At 38.0% G+C, this 25,337-nt stretch overlaps 2 protein-coding genes across 2 annotated transcripts in view; both read right to left on the reverse strand.

Annotated features, from left to right (window-relative positions):
* The window catches only part of LOC306997178 (uncharacterized protein), a 230,629-nt gene that overhangs the window by 49,554 nt on the left and 155,738 nt on the right, over positions 1-25,337 (reverse strand). The gene's annotated exons all lie outside the window — the stretch shown is intronic.
* The window catches only part of LOC306996840 (uncharacterized protein), a gene marked incomplete at its 3' end in the record, with an annotated part of 72,691 nt that continues 49,090 nt past the window's right edge, over positions 1,737-25,337 (reverse strand). Inside the window, exons 18-19 of the mRNA XM_079609744.1 lie at positions 2,126-2,212; positions 1,737-2,018 (exon numbers count right to left, since the gene is read on the reverse strand). Of these exons, the coding sequence (XP_079465870.1) occupies positions 1,737-2,018; positions 2,126-2,212 (369 nt within the window). The remainder of the gene's footprint in view (positions 2,019-2,125; positions 2,213-25,337) is intronic.

Genomic DNA, 25,337 nt, shown 5'->3' on the forward strand with positions numbered 1-25,337 from the left:
ATATACAATAGCTGATCTGGAGAAAACAGTGATGTCATCATCCAGCTCAGGTCAGTTCCCTTTAGAAAACGGTCATTTCGTATTGCGTAGCTATACACAGTGGGGAACTCATTTCCTTTCCTAGAGAATATTGAATCCTATATTTAAACCGCAGTGCAGCTGCACAACAAGCACAGAGAGCATCTAGCTCGCCCATTGGCTGTGCTGCAGCAACTGCACACCCAATGTCAGAGCACATCAGAGACCGCCAAAATGGATGGGGCTTATGGCTATAAGAGAACCCAAATTCACCATTATAGCAGATTTTCTCTCCTTCAGCGACACTTCGCGTCTCTGTCTCCTCTGAAGCCTTCGCCGTGGAAACAAGCCTTCTGCAGCTAGAACAAGCCCTGTGTACAGCAGACAGCGCCTTCACTCACCTGGAAGCTGCTTCTCTTCTGTCGCCGTTCTCCTGTGGCCATCCGGCAATCTATTATATCCTTTTTCTGCTACTGTGTGCTCGCCGCTGCGACACTCAGTCTAAAAGAGATATTTTGCGAACGTTGTTCCAAATGCCTCGCTCTTCATGCACCACGTGTGGATGCCTTCTGCACTAGGCCGACGGGCACACGGAGAGCGTCACATGCCTGGGGACCACCCATGCTAAAGCTGCACTCTTTGACGGAGGCTGCTCTCAGTGCGAGAGCATGTTTGTTTCAGTGCTGCGGACGCGGCCGAGGAAAAATAAGCGTCTTAGCCAACGGCAGCTTGAGCACATGGAGGTAAGCGAGTCCCCGCGTGCCTCGCTTTCTCCATCACAGTCTCCTTCACCGGTCCTGTTCACACAGGCGACCCTCTCTTCGAGCGGCGGGTCTTGTCTCCTTCGGCAGATCGGATGATGAACTTGATGACAGCCTCTCTATTGCTGCATCTGAGGAGGAGTGGTCAGGCTCTGTTGACTCCTCCCTTCTCTCACAGTCAGGTGCCAGTGCTACTGCTACCAGGACTAATTTGGATGCTGAGATGCTGAGCATCCTCACCACGGCTGTTGCTGACCTCGGGCTCGAGTGGGCCTCGCCTGAAGAGCCCCACAGAAGTCGGCTGGACGGATGGTTTCTGCCAGGGCACCAGCAGGCCCCCCGTCACAAACTAGCGCCTTTCTTCCCTGATGTCCACGACGAACTCACTAAAGCGTGGCGTGCTCCCTATTCAGCACGCACAAGCGATTCCACTTCCGCTACGCTCTCATCAGTTGACGGCAGCAGAAAAGGGATATGAGACAGTGATGCGCGGGTCAATAAACAACCCACACCCGACCTACGTTTTCAACTAACCCGCCCGCAACTCGGACAGCAAAAAATAAAAATAAAGTATTGTACCCGACCCGCTTCCAGACCCGCATTTTTTAAAAGTAGTAAATGCTCATCGTAGCGTCATTGGGCCATAGATGTAGGAGGGGTGGCGTAGGGCATCATACGCCCCCCATCAGTCTCCCTGCCCTATAATATCCATTAATCCAGCCTGTGGAGGAGAGAAATGTTTCAGGCCCTGACATTGTGCGCTCAGAGGTGCAGCGGCGAGAGCAGGCAGTTCTTGAGACGGCCCAACATTTTCTAATACTCCGGTGTCTAGATGCATATTATTGTAAACAGTTTATATATTATTGTCAACAGTTTCTGCGCCCACTTGCACCTCCTCGGACAGCAACGGGTTGCCTCGGCTGTCTTCTCAAATAGGTCTATAAAGGCCACCACTTCTTACTTGTCTCTGACCAAGATGGGTCCACAAGATGACGCAGAGGCCTTTATAGACCTATTTGAGAAGGCCTCCGAGTCATCTTTTGGACCCATCTTGGTCAGAGACAAGTAAGAAGGGGTGGCATGGGGTTCTGCAGCCTGAACCTCCCGGTTCATCCAGCTTTGGAAGAGCTCACAGTCCTCCTGCTGTGCCTGGAAGAGGGCATGAAAGCATTGCTCCTGATATTCCCTCATATCCAGAATCGCTTGACAGTTCACTTCTCCTCCCGGGTTTTGGCACCACTGTGACAAGGTTCACAGGAATGAGGAGAAGAAAGGGTCGGCTAAGGCAGACTCGTCTCTTTATTTAACAGTTTCCAAAAAAGCTAAATCACTAGCGTGGCTCACACTTCAACAATAACTCTCTTCTTGGTTGAAACTTCTCCCTCACCTTTGTCTGCCAGCCAGCAGCTTTTATTCTCTCCCCACGCCAAATACTGCAATGAGACACAGGTGTTAAAATCATGCCCCCTTGCCACATATATATAGATAGTTTTTATAAAAAAAAAAAAAAATCAGTTTTATTTTTTAGTTATTTTAGTACCTCATTTTAAACTAAATTAAGTGAGCCTTAAAAACGTTTGAAAAAGTTTACGTTTTTAATTTAAGTTAACATACTTTATTTCATAGTTTTCTTCGTGGTTTTAGCTTTAGTTAAATAGAAACTAATTATAAACCCCAATCTAGCTATAAACTGCTAATTGTTACAATTGGTTGACACAGAGATGAGGTGAGCAGGATCTATTTGCAGCATTAACAAACTCGTTATTAACAAACTCAAAAATAACAAAGGTTCTTAGGAGACTCAAGATTAAAACAACAGGAACAGAACAACCAGCTATATGCGACGAAGAAAGGACAAAGATTAAAACAAAACAGACTTAATATATTTTGACACAAACCAATGAACGAAATGAGAGACAGGTGCAGTACATTATTTTGCTTTAAAGGACAAGTTCGGTATTTTACACTTAAAGCCCTGTTTACAGATCGTATCTGATGAAATAGAACGGTTAAGATTAAAATTGAAACACATGCTGCTGTCGCGAGAATTTTAGGTTTGTTTAGCTTTTGTGGACCTATTTTGCCAAACGTGTCACACCCGTGATTCTTCCGTTGAGAGCTTGAATAATAGACACTCCAGCGGCGGAGTAATACCGCACCTCACACAGCACATTCAATACAAGTCATGGAGTTGGACAAAAACTACGATAAAACCTGTTGGAATGCATCTTTTTCAGCGATTTTTTTTGGAACCGTATCAGTGAACACCCCTGACCACTCGGTGAGTTTCACGTCTTTGTAAACGAAAGTTTAATGTGTTTTAGGAAGGAATCTTCCAGTGAACATAGACAACCATTGTGGGGATGAGGGGGGAAAGCGATATAAACCTAAAATTCTCGCGACAGCAGCATGTGTCCAAATTTTTATCTTAACCGTTCTATTTCATCAGATACGATCTGTAAACAGGGCTTTAAGTGTAAAATACCGAACTTGTCCTTTAAACATATTTACATCAAAAAAAATATTTCATGTTAACAAAAGAAACAGTGCAAAACCAAATAAGAATACAAGTCAAACTCAGACAAAACGGGACACCAATAGTGTGGATTCAGTCAGATTTTCAGAATAGAAAGTGCTGTTTATGTATATTCTTACAGATATATTATTCAGTAGGAATGTTTGAGTTGTTCATTCCAGTTTTTTTGTGTTGCTTCATAAAATTCTATATTTCAAAAGTCTGTCTTGATAAATAGGTTTAATAGGTTTATAGTTATATGTACATGTTTTTTTTCACTGTAAATATTAGATTAGTGCCAAAACGCTAATTTGCTATGCAGCACCACATTGCGTACTGTATGCATGCAGTTCAGATGCTGTAGCCTGTATTGGTTTGATATGATTACACAGAAATTTAAAAACAGAAATTATTATACATAAAGTTGAGTATATATTTTCATTTAAGTTTCATTTAAACTAAAGGACAGATGGGGACGATTGCATTGTTGGGGACAATTGCATTGTTTAGGACATTTCAGAATTGGCTTGAATCCTGAGGTGTACAGAAAATTGATACATTTTCAGTCTACTTCCAAAAAACCTTCTGCAGTGATGACCATGGAGATATTAGCATTTAAGCATGTCACCTTGAGATAATTTGATTGGTGCAGGCCGGAGATGCAGTGTCATTTGTCAAAACTACCACACAGCAAACACATCCACCATTGCCCTGTCTAATCCAACAGTCTGCTAGGCACTCATTTAGACTCATCTTTTTTTATATATATATATATAGTATATCAAAATATAATTCAGTGCTATGATTTTGTGTGAGAAAAAATGTCATATTTAACATATACAATTCTAGCTTCCGGCCAAACAGCCATACGCAGTCTCTACTTTCGCCTAAAGCGAAACTTGTAATGTCAGAAGTAGCGTAGTGCGTCATGACGTAGCGTAAATATCAGCAGTACGCCACATTACTCGTATACAGTTGCACTTTACGGAAGCTAGTTATTTTACTTGATAAAGTTTTTAATATGAATATTTGTCTCACACAAAATGCATCGCTTTGCTTCAGAAGGCCTTTATTAACCCCCGGAGCCGTGTGGCGAACTCTTATGATGGATAGATGCGCTTTTATGGACTTCAAAACAGAAACAGCAATGCAATGCCATTATAAAGCTTGGAAGAGCCAGGACATCGTTTATTTGACTGTCTGAAAGAAGAATGTCATAAACACCTAGGGGGTGAGAGGGAGTAAATCATGGGCTAATTTTCATTTTTGGGTGAACTATCCCTTTAAAGGGTGAACTATCCCTTTAAAATCCCTTTAAAGGGATAGTTCATTCATTTACTCAACCTCATGGGGTTTCAAACCTATTAGACTTTTGTTCATCATTGAAAGACAGTGTAACAGATAGTTTTAGTGAAACCAGAGAGATTTCTGTCCCTCCATTGAAAGTCCATTCCACCAAAACTTTCAACTGTCAAAGAGTTCATAAAGACAATGTAAAAGCAATCCAAATGAATCGAGCTGTTTAATCCAAGTCTCCTGAAGAGAAATATTTCCTTATATAATGAACATGGCAAACGGAAACTAACACATTCTTCTTGCTTAATGCACGGGAGCCAGTGAGGTTTGAATTGTTTAATAACATAGGCTACTTCTCTAACGAACGTATATGGGCGTCATATACTGACGCTTTTGACAAATCGTCTACATCCAACGCACATGGCACCCTTTACCCCCAATTTCCACCAGATGCGTTACGGCTGCGTTACGGCTCCGGCACGGCGGCGGAGTCAATCGGTTTCCATTAAAGTCAATGTGTGTATTTCCACTGAATGCAGAACAGCTGCGTTCCGACTCCGGCGATCCGCAGCCCTCCGGAGCTGATACGCAGAGCTTCTATTTTTGCCGGATGCCGGAGAGCTCCGCAGCACTACAGGGCAGAGTGCGCAGGACAGGAAGTCGAGCAAAAAACAGAACAAACCAAAACAAAATAAAAGATCCGTTTAATTTTCAAAATAAAATACACCGTGATCATGGCGGATCATATTTGGCGGGAAATTTGATGATCATTGCGGAAAACTGTTCCTGGTTTGGTGGTTCTGTTTATCGAAACTACATATCGCGCGATCACACGTGAATTAGCGAGATCTCGTTGGTCCTCGGCCGCAGCCGTTCTGCAACAAATCCGGACCTGGTGGGTATTGACGGACGACGGAACACGGAGCTGTCACGCAGCTGAGCCGTTCTGCAGCCGTTCCGCATCTGGTGGAAATTGGGGGTTAATATGAGACGCAGATAGATATGGGCCAGAAGGCGCCTCCTAGTGGTCTAACCCTACCCCAGACCTAAACCCAACCATAACCGAACAAAGCTCTCTGCGTCTCATATTGACGCTAAAGGGTGCCATGTGCGTTGGATGTAGACGATTTGTCAAAAGCGTCAGTATATGATGCCCAGATGAGAATGCGTTGGCAATACATACAGTGTCCCACTGTGTCATACTGTCATTGAAGAATTCAGAACAAATGCATTGTGGCATCTTTTTGTTGTTGTTTGGCTAATACTCATTTGACACCAAACACATTTGTTTCCATCCTTTAATCATCTCATCATGATGCAATCAGATTTTTTGATTATCTCAACATATATATATTTTTTCAATTTAATTTTTTTTTTTTGGTTTGTAATCATCTAACTCAAATAGCCTCATTCAGCCAATAAACTGAAGGCAACTGCAGATGTCTTATTCAAAATGAGTAAATAGCTCATTTAAATGAGTAATTCAAACAGTAGGCTACACTGTATAAACTATTATGACCAATACGTTATGGCAACATGTTTTTATTTTTCATTAACTATTCAAAATAACGTTGTACAAAAGAAATTAAACATTAAAGGGATAGTTCAGTTTGAAATGAAATTTTGGTATGTTTTAGCTTACCTGAAGTGCATCCAAGATGTAGGAGTCTTTGTCTCCGCAGTAGTTTCAATTTTGATATTTTTAGGTCAAACCGTTCTTGTCTGTCAGTCATATAATGCAGGTATATAGGTACTGTCTCCAAAAGCATGCAGAGATGCAGAGATTGTCTCTAATAGCATGCAGAGAAAAGTCCAAATTAAAAAATTCCCCATCGTAAGTGCACATTGATGCCCTTAGACACGAAACAAGCGGTTTGTGTGATAAAACGAACAGTAATTATATCGTTTGTATCTCTTTTACACAACCACGTCCATCTGATCTGTTTACTTAGTCTGCGCAAGCGGACGCCATCGATGTATAAAATATACATTTTATTATATAAAACGTATTGAGATTGAATCAAAAGGACCAAGATTGAGCGTGCACGCGCACTATCTCAGCGAGTCAGCGAGAGCAGAGCGAATTTTGAAAGCGCGACCCGACATTCGTGTGAGAGTGAAGGAAATTCGCCTGCGAAGAGATTCACTCTTGCGTATTAACATCCACTCAAGTGTTACAATAATACACTCTTGACAGTTGCCTCAAAAGAGCTATAGCTGAAGAAGAGAAGAATGTCGTGCCTGAAAGCTGGCGCGTTGCCACTGTCTGACATGTAGGCGATAAATTATTTCATGGCCAGACTCAGACATGCCATACACATAACGCTACAGCGCTCTGGGTAAATGCCTATGGTTAATGCATCCACATCCACACCCCCCGGTGGAACTGGTACGGTCCAACCGCGAGCAAAACACAGAGAAATGGAAAATCAGAGCAATGAGTAATTTTTTATGTTTGTTCAAATATCAGACTCGGACGCAACAACCCAAGCTTGTAGAATTGAAAATTGAACTCCGAAACAATTATCCGTTTGTGAATTATTCCAAAGAAATGGAAAATGAAAGTTTGAAGCCAATTTTTCATTTGGTTAATTTTGACGGTGCAAATTGAACAAAGAACTGCAAAGCGTTACACGGACCCACCCGGATTTATGTTGATCAAAACAGCATTCGCTGAATCATTAACGGAAATAGCTTGTCTCTGCATCTACTGTAAGTAAACTCGAAATTGAAGCCAGACGTTAGCCGTCGCTAACCTGATGCAAAACTTGTGGAAATGTACGAATCTGATAATCTACTTGGGAAAATAAATTTTAGAGTCAGTCAGAATAAAATCAAACATTTACAATTTATTGACCAGGTAATGAAGCAATAATCCAAAATCCATTTCATAAGAATAAAATCATCAGTTAATCATATCATAACAACAATTTAGAAATCAAGGAATTTGTAGAAATTATTACACCTTTAAGGGACACATCACTTTTCTCATATTTCATAACTTCTTTTAGCTTTTCATTATTGCTGGGAGACTGAGACCATTTTACCAGACACTTTAAATGAGACCAAACATATATAGTTACTTTTTTGTACACACATAACATTGCATGGGTTTTCAGTGAGTTCAGGTAAGGAGGAGAAGAGGGGGATATGATGAGACTGTAAGAGTAAGGTGTGAACTGCACGGTGTGCTGCGTCTCGGGTGTTGCTGTTACATAAGCGCAAAGAGGGAGTTCAAATGTTAATGTCTCAGGAGCAGTGGCGCCTCCAGAAATTTTTCATAGGGGTGGCCAGATGGGGCCACTTAAAATCTTGGGGTGGCACACCAAAACTATAAACCATAATTTCAGAATTGTATTCTACTGTTGTAGTAACCCATACGGAAATGTAATATATGACATATCCCTATATCGCTAGTGACGCCGTCATATATGTTAAATATAAGACAATATATTGCTATCACATATACATATCTCTACATATATGTTGATATAAATTTGCCATATTAAATGAGTATATTGACATATATTAATATGATGTATATGATTATTATTTATATAATACTGTATGTTTTGACCATATATGTCACCGATATGTATAATTTATATATGCCAAACTATTTACTATTTATTTCAAGTCTACAGATCAAGTCTACATATCCACATTTCATTTCAATTTCTATCTCATTATCCACATTTCATTTCAATTTCTATCTCATTTTCGAATCTTTTATAAATAAAATGTATTATTTATTATTATTTTACCTCTTCTTGACCAGCTCATAAAAACAAAACAAATACTACACAAATTCTATTTGAAAACTGATAATTATATATGTGACATGTATGTAAAAAAACACTATTATACATACATCAAATATATGGGCTGGTTTTATATGTCAATTGTTCCATTTTCTAATAGGTTTTATATATGGGCATATATATGGGTATATATATTTTATATATGTGGATATATTTCATATATGTATATTTCATATACCTAGGCTATGTACATATATTACATTTCCGTATGGGTAAACCGGCCTGAAGAAAACTATCAGAAAGACTTAAGGAAACTCCTACTGATATACTTTGGTTTATTGTGTTATATTTAACGGACAGTGCATCACGTTGCATGAATTTCTTAAATGAAATAAACAGAGTTCACAAGCAGGTTAATAATAATACACACACTCCATTTCATCATTGCAAATAACACATAGCCTATGACTCGACTGACAAAACTAAGAACTAACAGACACATGAAGTAAACTTGTGTGTAGTTTATAAAGTCCAACCTTGCACTTGTTGAAAACAATCTAAACTCTGTTTTTATGACGCAGCTCTTATTGATGCGACTTACCAGCAGCGAGAGATGTGAGACTCTGCTGGTGGTGACGTAGCTCCGCCCGCAATATCACGCACACAAATGCGAGTGATGCAACAGCCAATGTCGAGTTTTCCCAATTAATGCATGAATTTAACAGCATTATTTTAACTCTGTTACACATATACATGCACCAGCTAACGACGTTAGCTAGGTAACTCTTGTCAAAACATGTCAAAGACGCATCAAAAAGCTGTTGTAACAGTATACTGTAACCATTTGGCACTTAAAAAGCACGTCACGACACATAATTCCCCGTCTTCTTTTACTAAAGAATATTTTTTACTTATTTACTTACCGGTAGTCTTCGTCTTCTTTCTTAACTTCTTTTAAAATTGTTGACCGACGGGCACGCGCTGAGCTGTTGCTGTCTGAGCGCGCAACAGCGGCATGTACGGAGGGGCGGGGGAGGGGCGGGCTACTGTGTGCGATCGAAAGTCTAGATCAGCTTGCCTGCCTGGCTGTGCATTAGGGATGAAATGCATAACTGATGCTACTAAATTTTTTACTGGCCATTGGGGTGGCCAGTGGGGTGGCCAGGAGTCGGCCAGGGGTGGCCACGGCCACCCCTGGCCACCCCCTGGTGGCGCCATTGCTCAGGAGAGCCTTTTGTTTCTCGAGGGGGCGCTCAGACTAACTGGCACCCCGCCTTAAAGGCGCACAAATGGGTGCAAATGCATTTTCTATTTAAACAACAGGACGTGAAAATGATAACTGCGTCGGGCTCAAACTAGCAAAAAAAACGGTAACACTTTATTTCGATAGTCCACTTTAGACATTCTACTAACTATAAGTAACTTTGCAGCCACATGTCAACTAACTGTCATTAGAGAATTAGTAGACTGTCTGCTTAATATCTGCTAACACTTTATTTTGTTGGTCCCCCAACAGACATTCTACTTACTATAAGTAATTTGGCAACTACAAGTCAACTTATTCCCCTAACCCGAACCCTAACATAACCTAAAAGTCTATTGACAGTCTACCACAGTCTACTAATACTCGAATGACAGTTAGTTGACATGTAGGTGCAAAGTAACTTATAGTTAGTAGAATGTCTAAAGTGGACGGTAACACTTTACAATAAGGTTCGTTAGTTAACATTAGTTAACTACATTAGTTAACATGAACTAATAATGAATTGCACGTATACAGCATTTATTAATCTTTGTTCATGTTAATTTCAACATTTACTAATACTTTATTAAAATCTCGTGCACATTAGTTCATGCACTGTGAACTAACATGAACTAACAATGAACAGCTGTATTTCTATTAACTAACGTTAACAAACATGAACAAATACAGTAACAAATGTATTGCTCATGGTTAGTTCATGTTAGTTAATACATTAACTAATGAACCTTATTGTAAAGTGTTACCAAGTGGACTATCGAAATAAAGAGTAACCAAAAAAACTTGCATTGCGCCGGATGTATGATAAACCCTTGACGTTTAATTCACTGTGTTACTTGCCGTTTCTTTCTAATTATTTGCTAAATTTACTAGCAATTTCTGAGTGAAAAATGGTGTCCAAGTAAAGCCTAGACCATATTTGTGGATCAAAATGTCCCGTAAACTGGAAAATATGTAGTTAAAAAAATGTTGTGGCTTTTTTTTTCCTGTCAAGAAAGACTATAAGAGGCTATATGGATAGACAAAATGTAACTCCTTTTTATATAAAAACACAAAGTCAAATCCTGCCTCAAAGTCTACCATCCATCTAATCCTCTGTTAAGCTTCTGAAAGCAGGTCACCCTTCAGACTTGTTACCCAACAGTAAAATCCTTACAGGAGTTTTGAAGCCTTTATCACTGCCGTCTCAGGAACCTTCATTCCCTCCTGCCATCGTTGTTGTCTGGGACTCAGTCTGCTCCACTTTTGGCTCAAGGTCCTCTCGTGTCTCACCCATCCCAATGTGGCAGTTTTTCATGAGCTATGGCCTGCCAACAGGAGAGCATTCGACTCAATCTCAGCCTCTGACTTCTCCCTCAAGGCTGAGCGAGGAATATTATCTCTCCGTCTGTCCGGGAAGATGTCACATTGTCTGCGATCGTCGTGGTTATTAGAAGAGGATGATGGAAGGCTGGCGCTGAGTGAATTAAGTTTTAAATTGGCCCATAAGGTGTAGGCTCAGTGCAACCAAACTTAACCCGTTCTGGAAGAGTGATGGAGAAGAGCTAACGCTCAGTGCTGTGACAAAATAGAATTTCCAATGTGGGTTTAATTGGGTTTAAAACTGCTGATTTGCAGATTCTTCTCAATGGAATTTCATGCACGCATACAGTGAGTTATGGCATCTTTTACTAAACCTTCAGTCCTCATCTTTTTTTAAATTAGCTCTGTCTGTGATTCAAGAGAAGCTTCCGTAAGAATTTACAGGAGAATTCACATTCATTTTGGGTCCGCCGTGTTTGCCATCAGCAAATATAGTTTGACAACAATCCAAAGGCATCAAATTAAATGAGTTCACCCGCAAGAAAATAAAATGTTTTGAAGAACATTGGACCACATTCACTCTCAATGTTTTGACAAAAGCATTGATAATTTAAAAAAAAAATACCTTTTGTGTTTGAAGAAAGTCATACAAGTTTGAAATGACATGAGGGTAAATGATGACACCATTTACAGGTGAACCTATGTGTGTCAACAAACAACATACAAATTAGAAAATTATTTTGAATGGAGCGACAGCAATTAAAGCGACAGCAATTTCCCCTCCTTGCTCCATCACTCCACATTTTGTGATCGCTCCGCTCCAGCTCCGGGTTTTCAATTTCCTGTTCTGGCAGGTGAAGGAAATGGTGCTTTGAGCATTCACGAAGCAAAAGAAAACACAAATGCTTTGTTTTTCAAAAACTTGCTCCAGGCGGAATCACAGAACTCCTTCAAAAATGTAACGGTGGCTGTTTCAGAGGAACGAGAGTGGGATCCAGATGCAGCAAACATTTATTCAAAAAAACATAATAAAAGTAAATCCAGGCAAAATTGATAAATGCAGACAAGGGGCAAGGAAGGCAAACAAAACTGACAACAAGCACACACATAACATCCATAGAAGGACAATAGCAGACAAAGCACATGAGAAACACTTGGGTATATACACTCAAGGGAAGATTGGCGAGCAAGACACACCTGGGAACATTTATGAACTAATCAACAAGAAAAACTAAAGGACTACAAAACATGGCACAGAACAGGAAATAACATAAAAGTCCAAACAATACAATGGGGAACACAGGACAGGAATCATGACAAAAAGCTCAATCCACACTGATTAATACTGTGGTCTAGACTAGAAAACAGACATAGATTGATGCAAACAGTGTAATATCTACTAAATATTTTAAATATCTACTAAATACTAAATATGAGCCCTGGTGGAAAGCACTTTAGTCAATCAAATTTGAGGACCAGAACTAATGATTTGGTCACTTTATATTGGGTATCCTTAACTACTATGTACTTACTTCAAAAAATATGTTGTGTTCATGTTGTAATGCAAAACACCTTTGCTGCTATGGAGGTGGATCCAGGTAAGGTTAGGGACAGGTTTAGGTTTGATGGTATGGGTAGGTTTAAGGGTGCACTGTAAAAAATAATGTTTGCGTAAAATCAACAGTAACTTAATGGCAAAATAGCCAGCAAGCTTCTGTATGTTATGCCACAGTAAATTTACAAATATAACTAAATACAGTAGTTTTAAGCATAGGTCTATACTGTTATACATTATACTGTTTTGTTTTATTATTATTATTTTATTAATTTGACTCAAGTCACCTTCATGAGGGGAGGGGGGGGGGGGGGCTCAGATATTCTTAACAAAAACGTAGCCTATTAACTAAAATGTATCTTTGTATATTGCCAATAACATCAGAATAAAACATATAAAGCGATTTAAACAATTATAGTTAACCTACCATAGGCTACTCTTGCGGGCTTTCATCTTCATGATGCGTCTGATGGTCTGTCACAGAGCCGTTGTGTGAGGAGGTGTGTGGTTGTTTTTTGCGGTCAGTACTGTATTTATATTTACAGTAGGCTAATTTTCTCATAATGCATTTGATATATACAGTGACATGCTGTAAACAGCGTATACATTAAGAAAATGTTAAGAATACAGTAATAATGCTGTGAAAAATGACCAAATCCTGTGTGTGATTGTTTTTTGCTAATTTTCTCAGAATGCATTTAAAATATACAGTAACATCCTGTATTTCGATTCTACAGTAGAGATTTTTTGAGAAAACATTAATATTACTGTGAAAACAACAAACAATTTACAGTATGGGTTAAGGGGTAAGGGAAGGCTTAACAGAGTAATTGTAGATGTAATTACAGATATTAATTACAGATGTAATTACAAGCATGTAACATATAACATATATTTAAAAATATATGTTCAGGATTCTTTGATGAACAGAAAGTTCAAAATAACAGCATTTATTTGAAATGACCCCCATCTTTTGAACAGCAGTGTATGTATATCATGGGAGAATTGATGTTCTTTCAGTGATGGGAAATATAACCCAGAGATGTTATTTGTGGGTTCACTATATTTGTTTCCTGTGATGTTGAGCGCCACTGGGAGAGGAATAAGAGTGTGGTGTGCTCCAATGAAGCAAAAGACTGGGAATCTGCTGTCTCTGGAGATAAGGTGAGGGACTAATAGGCCTAATCCTCTATTAATCCATATACCATTGCCCAAAGTATAAATGCTGTTTGAATTCTACATGCATGACATGGTAGATAAAATGATAGGGTTCGGTTTCAAACCCTAGTGAGCTGCTTTCCATGCCAGGCTTATGAGTAAACAAAATGGGTGCTACTAATTTATCTGTCATGCTGTACAGTTCAGACACTCGCTGGAAGAAGGAATCGAAATCCAATAGAGTTTTATTTAAATTCACAAACAGAAGTCTTAGGGAATCACAGGAGAAATTGCACAACTGAACAGCTTAACCAAGACCAATACCACTGAAGGAGGTTATTGAGGGCTTATTATGCACAGCAAACAAAGGACTTACAAGACACACCTGAACAGAATACTCAAATCAACCAGAAACCATTGTAACAAACAGGGAGGGAACAGAGGATGACCGAACTAATTAACAAACTAGAGGCAAAGACAAAATAGAACAGACCAGGAAAACAAAACAGAACAAACACATGACAGTAACTTGATTTTTACTTCATTTTTAAGTTGTGTGAAAGTGCTGTTTTCAAAACAGTGTTGTTTTCCAGTAACAGGGTATTTTCCTGTTGATACTAGTGAGGCAGCATTACATGCAATATCGCTTTTGTCAAATTATATTGCTTTAAAATTGAGTGAACGTAAAGCTGAGTTCAGGCATGGCCTGGAGGACCAGGACTTTTTCCAGCAGGCCAGTTTGGTTGTCAAAACCACATTTATTTACAGTTTATGTTATTTATGGCATAAAGGGTATTCATAACCGTCTCTCATTCCAACCACCAGCGAATCAGCGCAAAAAAAGGGTTTAATTATGTTAGTATATTACTGTATGTGCAAACTGAACTATAAAATTTTTTATTGATTAATTGATCAGTAATGACATTATTTTATTTTATTTGCATTAATATCTAACACATTTTCAGCCATGCAGAATAATGAATATTGTTTTATTGTTGTCACAATTGCCCTGACCAGAAACACATCCACATCTGATGTTATCAGTCTACTGTCAACACTTTTTTTTATCATAGACGAGGATGAAATGAGAAAGGAGAAACAGGACATAGATAAAACTTATAGGGCCCTATTTTAACGATCTGAAACGCAAGTGTCAAAGTGCAAAGCGCAAGTAACTTTGTGGGTGGATCCCGGCGCTGTTGCTATTTTCCCGGCGGATAAACGACTCTTGCGCCCGACGCAAATCTAAAAGGGGTTGATCTGAAGTAGCTTCATTATTCATAGGTGTGGTTTGGGCGTAACGTGAAATAAACCAATCAGAGCGTCCTCTCACATTCCCTTTAAGAGCAGACGCGCTTGTTCCACGGCGGATTGCTATTATAACGGCAGATTTGCCTGCGCACGCCAGGAGCGGTTCACACAGCCGAGGAAACCGACGTTCTCGTCAGGGCCGTAAAACACAGAGAAGTGACATTGGGGATGATGGGAGAAACCCACCCAAATTAGGTTAAACAGGCGTATAATTTGGGTAGTAAATGTGTAGCCTAATCTAGATTTTTTTATTTTTTTATCTAGATAGATCTTTTTCACATCTTCACGGACACAACAATGATTTCCCTCGTGTGTTAATATTTTTCCTTGTAATAATGTATGATTTGCAAAAATGAAAACTGCTGCATCTGTTTATATTAGAGAATCAAAGTGGATGCGGGTTAACATTATGGCAAGCACGCGCCCTTAAAATACTACATCACTAACGCGCAACGCGCCACTGTCTTTAGACTGTTTTTTCCCTGGTCAGTTGCGCAATTGCTTTCTAAAACTGGAAAATAGCACCATTGAAGTTTTGCGCCGGAACACGCCTCCTCTTTGCGCTGAACCGCCCCCGCGAGCGCAAGTTTATTTCCTAATTTACCGACGTGCGTCTGTGGAGGGAAAAGTCCGCTGTGCGCGGGTGCAGAATAGGAATGATACATGCGTCGGTGTTCAAAGTCAATTGCGCTGGGTGCAAGATAGGGCCCATAGGCTATAAGAGTTTTATCACTCATACTTCATAATTCAGTCAATATTTATCTTGTCTTGTTCTTGGAACTCTCACACTATTACGGGTGATCTATGTTTCTTGTCTGTTTGGTTGGGTTTTACCAGTGTTAAGTCCATCTGTAGAGTGACACGCATGGTATTTCTATTTTCGTAAAAAAATAAAATATTAATGTTTAGCACTGTGTGTTCACAATGATCTGCATTATTTATGGACTATAATTTTTATTCTAGAAAAAAGTCTTTGAAATCCTTGCTTTTAGGAACTTAATTTAGATGTGTGTAAGACTGGAACAACTCGAAGAGAGGGCTCTCTCTGAGAGAACAAAGGAAATTAACATTTTGATCAAAAGGTAATAAGGTTTTTAAGAGTTTATAGAAAACTGGCACACAGAGGAGGGTAGGTCTCCAGACAAATGGTCTCCTACTCCCAAAAGGTGTCAACTCTGAATGTAAATTCCCATTGTTAGCAGATGTGTCCATGTAAAAGAAGTTTTATATATAATGAAATGCAACTAGAGGTTCGGGGCCTTTTTTAACTCAAAGTTGCCAAAAAAGCAAAGTTGTTTTTTTATCTCAAAGTTGCCATGATGCTAAGAGTGACCAAAACTCTTAGCATCATGTATTTTAATGTTAGGTTCACATCTTTTCTCTTTATTCTAGAGCATTCATTGTTATTGTATTGATTATCTTTGAACTGATTATGAAATTGGCATTATACTTTACCTGACATAATAAATTGTAAACATTTGATTTTATTAACAGACTCTAACATTGTTTTCACTAAAGAGTAAAACATTCGCTCACATTTAATGATGCGCAGATATCATTAAAACCTTTTAATTTATGGAGTCAGATGAAATAACAAGTTTAATACATGAGAAAATGTGTTCCATTTAATCAAAATTACTTTGCCAAGCGGAAAGACAGTAACTCGCAGATACCTTCACCCGCTGATTGGATGCCGACTCTGGGCCGATCGAGCCGGGCCTTACATGTGCTTCATTAAGAACATGTAGGGGTGTACAAACTTGTTCCACACAAAAATTGGCCTTTCTGTTTGTTTAAGCTATAACATTATACTAAATCATTGTTTATAATTTACATTCTAAACATAATTTTTCAAATTATATTAGCTTTTTTTTTTTATGTACACTGATGAAATGCCAATCCAAGTATGTCATACCCTTAAAAATAAAGAAAATATATAAATGTATTGAATATACACTTGTAGTGAACTTCAAATCTTAAAATTATATTTTTTAAATACTGTACTTGAAAGTGTACTTAGAGTACATTTTAAACCATTATGTTTTTATATAATTTTGTCATGCTTTAAAGAAGTATACTTATTTTGAGGTTGACCAAGGTACCAGAGCACAGGTAAAGCACTATACGATATAATCATTATAATTTTAACTATTTGTTATTTGATATTACATTTAAAGTTAATATATTTTAAATGTACTTACAAATGTGTAATTACACATATTAAATACATGACATACAAGTCTCAATAGAAATTACATTAAAGTATATTTTAGTTTATCACACTGTAGATGCTTGCCACTACATTCAGTAGTAAACTTTAACCATGCTTTTAAGACAACTGAAGCAATTATGATAAAGATGTACTTAAGTCTTACTTAAGTGAGTAAGAAAAAAACACTCTTAAGTTCAGCTCATTTAATTTAATATTGATTAAATTCATTCAATTAAGTATATTACACTTAAGTACACTGAACAAAAATTATAAACGCAATACTTTTGTTTTTGCCCCCATTTTTTATGAGCTGAACTCAAAGATCTAAGACTTTTTCTATGTACACAAAAGGCCTATTTCTCACAAATATTGTTCATCCGTCCTTCGGATGAGAGTAAAACCGAGGTCCTGACTCTCTGTGGTCATTAACAATCCCATGGCACTTATTGTAAAGAGTAGGGATGTAACCCCGGTGCCCTGGCCCTTATATTCCACCCATTGGCCCTTACCAATGGCCTCCTAATAATCCCCATCCACTGAATTGGCTCTATCACTCTCTCTCCTCTCCACCTATAGCTGGTGTGTGGTGAGCTCACTGGCGCCGTTGTATTGGATGCTGCACACTGGTGGTGGTTGAGGAGAGACCCCGACATCATTGTAAAGCGCTTTGGATGTACAGTGAAAGCGCTATATAAATGCCTCATTCTATTCTATTCTATTCACAAATATGTCTAAATCTGTGTTAGTGAGCACTTCTTCTTTGCCGAGATAATCCATCCACCTCACAGGTGTGACATATCAAGATGCAAACCAGTCTCTTCTTGTTGTCCCTAAAACACGGCTCAAGAGCAGAGGGGATCGAGCTTTCTCAGTCCCAGCCCCAAGACTGTGGAATTAATTGCCTCTTCATGTGAGATTGGCCCCCAGCCTTCCGGTTTTTAAATCGCAACTTAAAACACATTTTTATTCCTTGGCTTTTAATCCGGCATGAGAATTGTTGTACCGGTAATTGTCTGGTGTTGTATCCTGTCTATTTACTGTTTCATGTCAATGTACAGCACTTTGGTCTACATGGTTGTTTTAAAATGTGCTTTAGAAATAAAGTTGGTTTTGTATTGTATTGTAAACACTGAGAGAACAACAGTAGCTTAAGCATTCGCAAACACACGTTAACAAACAATAGCGGACAGGGAACTAACTCAAACTAAGGGCTTAAATACACAGAGAAAACAAACTGAGAAAATATGTCAAATGTCAGGCACATAAATGTAACATAACAAGTTTGCAAATATTTTGAATAAAAAAGGAAAAAACTAAATAAAAGTGACACTGTCAGACAGCAAAATTGTATCTGTCGTTCTAAAATAATGGTTGTGGACCCGAATACAGTAGAAAGAATAATCTAACCATGCCATGTCAACTGATGGAAAAGTCTCTCTTTATTATCATGTCAATTCTTACACATTTAACTCCAACTGTAGGGATGCTTTTTAACCCAAATGACCCATTAACATTTTTCTCTAAATATATTTGGCAATTTTATTCATTTATTATATTGCAATTTTATTTATTTATTATATTGCTACAAAAACATTTTTACATTTTAATAAAATACATTAAATACTGAATCAAATTAGCACAGAATCAACCTTGCATTGCTGATCGCGATCGCATCAAGTATCAGACAAACTTATGTTTAGGAAAGTGCTGGGGTAAGTTCTTGTGTCATCTAGTGGGTTGGAGGAGAAAAAAATTGAATAAGCCTTTTGCCCCGGTTCGCCTTTAGCTCCGTCCCAGCAAATACATTTACGATGTGGCAACGTCTGTGGCACGTTGCATTTCTGCTATGGCAACGTCGCTTTCTACGTTCTCGCAACATTGTAAAAACTTAGAAATGTAAGACGCGAAAAGGCTGTAGCAACGTTGTTGTGCGACATTCAGCAACTGAGAGATGACATTCTGATTTATTTTTATTTTTATATGCTATAGGCCTATAGATATCCCCCATTTAGCATTTATGTTTGGAGGTTAATTTTTAATTAGTCAGATGTTAGATAATTATATAATTTTTAAATATTGTTTATCATCATTATTATTATTATTTAATGGGGCTATGAGTAAATTAGCCTGCTAGTGTACAACACCTGCTAGTGTACACTTTGAAGAGTAAAAATGACAGAAGGTTTACATTAATTTCAATTTTATTCAAATATATGGTAATCAAATTGCACTTCCAAAAGTCATACATTTGTGAAAAAAAAAAATATATATATATATATATATATACAAATTTATTTTAAGTAAAATAAATAAAACATAAAAAGCAAAGATCAGAACATTTAATGTACAAAACCGGGTTCTGTACACGGCAGACGGGAGCGTAGTCGAAAGCTGGGCGATAACAGAATCAGTCCAGGAAACATCCACAAATCCAGAGGAGCAAAGAAACGAATGAGACTAAATAGCAGACAAAATAAAACAGTCCGAGAGCGAGGCTACATTAGTCACATTAGAAAATGAAGTTGTATTTAGCTGAGGTCAATTAAACGCAATACTCATGTATCCTTGCTTGATGAAGAATGAGAACACAATGAGCCCAACGGGCGGTTAACATTTAAAAGGCTGATTTTCGCGCTTCAGGGCAGTGACGAGTCAATACGATCTCATTAAAGTGCGTATCTATACCACAAATGCCATTTCTCGTACCATTTATACGCCAAAAATGTGTTTTTTTGCGTACATATGCTACACACTGAGTGGGGAGTGTGTGCATATTACACGCCATAAAGTGCGTATCGTATGCACGCGAAAACTGCGTATTAAAACTATTTAAATGGCATGAGAAATAACATTCGTCGTAGGCCTATAGATACGCACTTTCATGAGATCGGGCTGGACGAGTACATATGTAGTCCAGTGGTTGTCCAGACACCCAAGGCACAACCTTAAGCAATGGCCCTGAACAGTGGTTTAATGTCAACATTTTGTCAATGTTGTAAAAACCTTCACCACACAACGTAGTTATAGCAACCTTTTGGCCATGTTGTTAAAACGTTGTTAGAAGGTTGAGTACGTTGTGCCAACGTACTGTGTTTGCTGGGGTTGTACCATACACAAGCTGTAAAGATTTGATGATGATGAAAATGATTGTGTAGAACAATCTCTATAACTAGCGATGCTAATGCTAGTTTTTTGTTGCTAATGCTAAAGGACAACTGAATGGCACTTTAACTTAGCATGAGTATCGTCTGACAGTATCATTTTATGACCATGACTGCGTAAAATCAATAACCTTCATATAATACGCACAACAATACCGCAAATTGATGTGACTCTCTGTAAAGAAGCTAAATCTAATAGCCAGAAGTACATTTACTAAGAAAAGTAATGCCATGATAAAAAGGGAGATTCAGGCAACTTTACAGATCATAAGGATACGTCTTAATGATCTTTACTGACTGAAGGTTTGAAACCTGATTTGAGTCCTTGAGTAAAGTTCCTTAAGACAAATCCTGTTATCTTTGTTTTATTTGCAGCAATGATCATTTTATATTATAGAAAAACACAACATGAGTCCTTAATCATCTGATTTGCACACTTCGCGTACAGCCTGCAGGCAGAATGATGTGATTACATGCATGGAAAATGAAAGCACAACATCTTTTTAATGCACTTTGCATTTTACGGTCTCACTGGCCCCAAAACTCAATTAGCGACATGCATTTGCACATTGATCTGACCCACAACAGTGGATCTGTATTAAATATTCACAGGCACACACATATACACACAACGATCTCTCTGCAGCTGTGCGAGAGCCAGTTTTTACTAAAGTGATTTGTTGGCAGCGAAACATCAGAAAGCCCTTGGAAATTATAACAAATAGACCACTCGTAAAAATGCTTTTGCAGTTTTTCTTTTCATGACAAATTATACGGTAAGCATTACAAATTATCATCAATTTCAGACTGACTTTCTGTTTGTTTTCCAAGTTTAAATTCAATTCTGAATCCCGATTTTCAAAGTGGTTTAAAAGTTTTGAACCCCACTGTATGACTGTCACATCTGCCGTTATCTTGCACAGACTCTGCCTTAACAATCCATAGCACCATGACAACGGCATGAAATATGGATTGTTTGGATGCAGTCTGCGTTATATAAAGTGCCTTGCTCGGATTTATGGGTCACTTAGGGATGAGCTCATAATCCTAAACAGTTCTGAAAAGAGAGCAGGGAGACACAATCAGTGGTTAAGTTCTCACAAACTCCCACATTCATTCGTCCAGTTTCTCTGAGTAAATTGTTCATAATGGTTGGGTTTTCAAGTGGCCTGAAAAATGCATGAACTAAACTGTCAGGAGCATTTGCAGAGAATGTGAAAGTCTGACTCAATGTTAATTTCAGGGTTTACATAATTGATGGAGTCGAGGTGAAAGATCATTAATCTTCAGATAGCTCTCTTCATCAGAAAAATATTGTATATGTGCATGGCTTTCCCTATAGGGTCCTGCTTCTGAATTAATCAGTCTACCAAAAGCGACATAAAATATATAAATAAAACACTTTTAGTGAATACTAATACCTACTCACAAAACATGTTCTTGTATTTTTGCATATGATAATACTTGTTGTCACAGTTGTCATCAAAGCATGTGGCAATTTTAGGGAGTTCAAAGCCTCTTTCATCTGTAGTCAAACAGAACTGTCTGCCAGCATCTGAAATATTGTTCATGAATGTCAATGTATCTCTCATTTTATTCCATCTGTTTGCCACAATGGGGATCTGCTGAAACATGACAATTAAGCATTCATTTTTACCTTTGTTTTGATCACCTAAAGGAAACTGGTAATTGGCCACGGTTGTGTTAAAAGGGCTAATTATGAATCATTGTTCATTTTTTTTTCCTATAGGCCTTCCTGAAAAAGCAACGTATAATGACTTGAAGCAATAGTTTATCCCAAAATGCAAATTCCATCATAACTTACTCACCTTAATGCCATTCTGAACCCATACTGTATGAGTTTCTTACTTCTGTGCAATGCAAAAGGAGATTTGTTTTTCGTTGTTTTTCTTTGTGCCTTCAAAAGAATGCAAAAGTGCTGTATAATCATAATAATATCTAGCTCGTATGACTCCTACCAATTATTCAAATGTCATTCAATATCTCACTTTTAAAACAAGTGCTTATTACAAAAATAATATACTTTAAAGGATTTACTATTCCCTTTCAAGCAGTGTGTTATATACTGTAACTGTTTGTGAATTTAAAAGTTCTACAAAGTTGTAAAGTCGAAAGTGCAATAAATAAAGTTATTATCTCCCAAAAGAAGGAATCAACTCTGAATCGCCTAAACGAGTCATCTGTAATTTGAATCCCACTACGTTACAGTTCTACGTCAGATAAGACATTTGTGTAACGCCCGCCTATGTTGTATGTTGTCTGCTTGCGGAGAACTTGGCCCCCTCAAATCTCAACGTGGGTTCAACGCGGGACTCACAGAATGCTTGCTCTTGAAAGATGGGTCAGTTCACAGTTTATTTGGACCAACTTGCACCTCAGAATCACAACCTATAAGTATGAATAATTATTGATGTTTTTTCTACCTGGTGTTGAAAATATGTAGTTTTGTGTCTTATATTGTGTAATTTTCCGGCTAACCGGCTAACTCACATTATTACTGTCATAGAGGTTAGGTAAGGGTTAATGCCCGATGAGTAAAAGTAATGCCATGATAATGCCATTTAATGGACTTCGGCGGAGGCAACCGTCCTCCGCCTCGCCGTCGTCCATTAAAACCTGACAATGGACACCTCGAAGGGCATTAACCCGCTTATACCATGGTCACTTGCCAAATAACACATTTTTAAAACATTAGTTTATATTTTAATTCGTTTTACAATCGAAATCTAAAGTTACAAGTTACAAACAATAACTTGGTTTCGCCTGACGGTTTATTTAGGTGTCCTCTATCACTTTTTAACGGACACCCTGCAGCCAATCAGAATCGAGTATTCACCCAGACCATGGTATAATAAATAACAATTGACAGTAAAGACGATTTGGATGTAATGAAGACCAAGTTCCAGTGAAATATCTTCATAATCCCCTATGATGTCTTTACGTCCTTCATTGTGTGTATTCTGAGTGGCAGTTGCTCTCTGCAGATGATGAGGTTATGGTACGTGACAGCATCTGAAATACACAATCGAGTTTAGAGTTACATTGTGTCTCTTCCATGTGTTCATGTAGGACAAAATTAGCAAAAATGGACAGAATGAGCCCTTTACCATGTTAAAAGGAAAAAGAGATATAAAGTCATGGTATGCTTTTATGTTTTAGTTTTTTTGACTGGGTATTTTTAGGCATAAAGTAAAAAAAAAAAAAAAAAAAAAAAAAAATTATATATATATATATATAACCATATCTCTGTTACTTTGTGGAGAAGAGAAGATGAGTATCCTTTAACTGAACAGAGCTGCACACACTTACATGTTATGTTAAATCAAATTAAAAAGAGAAAAATACATGATTGTTAGGAAATGATTGTTACAATTTTTAAAGTTATAATTTATTTTATAGACATTTTAAGAAAGAAATCATTTACCTGTTAAGAGTATGTTGACAGTCTGTGTATTAACTGTAGCTGAGCTCCAGAAAATCACTAATGAGGAGGCTTTGACAGTTACAGATTTGAAAAACAAAAAGGCGGGAATAAAGAACCCTAAACTCTAACACAATGAACCATTTCAGCATATAAAGGGTTCTTCAGGACAATACCGTACTAATGCGTGTAAATAACCTTTAAAGAACCAAGCATCAAGTCAACACATCAAAATAAGTGTACTTCTCTAAAGCTTATAAAAGATTGTTTAAACAATGATTCATTTTATGAACTCTACTGTATATTATCTGCAAGTACACTTTTTAACTTTTAATATTTTAAGTACACTACAAGTTCACATTCAGTACAATTAAGTGCACTTCTGTGGACTGTTAAACACTGACTAATTTTCCAGGCTGTTGCTCACACAAAACAAGACGACTTGGAATATTGCACACAAGGGAATTTGAAATGTGCATGGCTCTCCATCTTTAAGAATTTGAAACAAATTAAATATGTAAATATTGTTTTTGTTTAGTGGTTGCAGCTGCTTACAGGGCGACTCATTCAGATGAAACCTACACACACACACATACAAACATATATTTTATTTTATTTTTCAAAAATTAGGCATGGCTTTTTTTTTTTTTTTTTTACTTTGAAGCGCAGGGACCGCTGTTGATTAGAACACAGCACGAGAGGTTTCTGAGGAGGTGCTTGAAGCTTCTCAGCTGGATGGGTCCAATCTTAGTCATCACACTTATGGGACGCTTGTATGTGTCGACTGACATAAGAGGAAGTTGTGGCACCCACTTCGCATTAGTCATCAGTGGCCTCCTCTTTTAACACCTACTAATAAACACTTTAATAAACATAAATCAACAAAAACAAGTAAAAACCTCACAAAGTCACATTTAACCTCTGTAAGGGCCTGTTTATATTAAATATATTGTTTTAAAGATTTGATTGGAACTAAAAATGCTTCCCCTGGGTCAAACTTGCAGGAATAAAATGCTTTTGGATAAAAGCATCTCAAATGTTAATATACATTACCATTAAAAAGACTTTGGGGTCAGTGAGATTTTTTTTGAAAGAAGTATCTTATGATCACCAAGGCTGCATTTATTTGATAAAAATAATACATTAAAAACAGGAACATTTTGAAAAGTTATTGCAATTTAAATACCTGTTTTCTGTTTTGAATGTGCTGCTAATTATCTCGGTTATGTGTGTAACCCCTCGTTCCCTGAAGGAGGGAACGGAGAGGTGAGTCGGACGTACCGTACTGGGGTGCGTTTCCGTACAACTATAACTCGCTGCTTCACTACCATAGTACGATGCATCGTTTCGAAAAATCATCTAGCTAGTCACGATTGTTTCCTGAAACCATGTTGTCGCAAAGTGGTCGTTCAACCACCTTGGTTTATGACGTCACGCAAGATAAGAACTTATTAAGTCCATATGTCATGTAAACTAGAAACTCTGCTTCTGACCACAGCTCGAGAACTGTCGTTCCAACCACACAAGTTTGTAATGTTGTTTGCGAATGCTCGATGGAACGATGGTTTCGGGAAACACCGACTC

This window comes from Phoxinus phoxinus (genome assembly GCF_949152265.1).
Source record: "Phoxinus phoxinus genome assembly, chromosome: 4".
Lineage (NCBI taxonomy): Eukaryota > Metazoa > Chordata > Actinopteri > Cypriniformes > Leuciscidae > Phoxinus > Phoxinus phoxinus.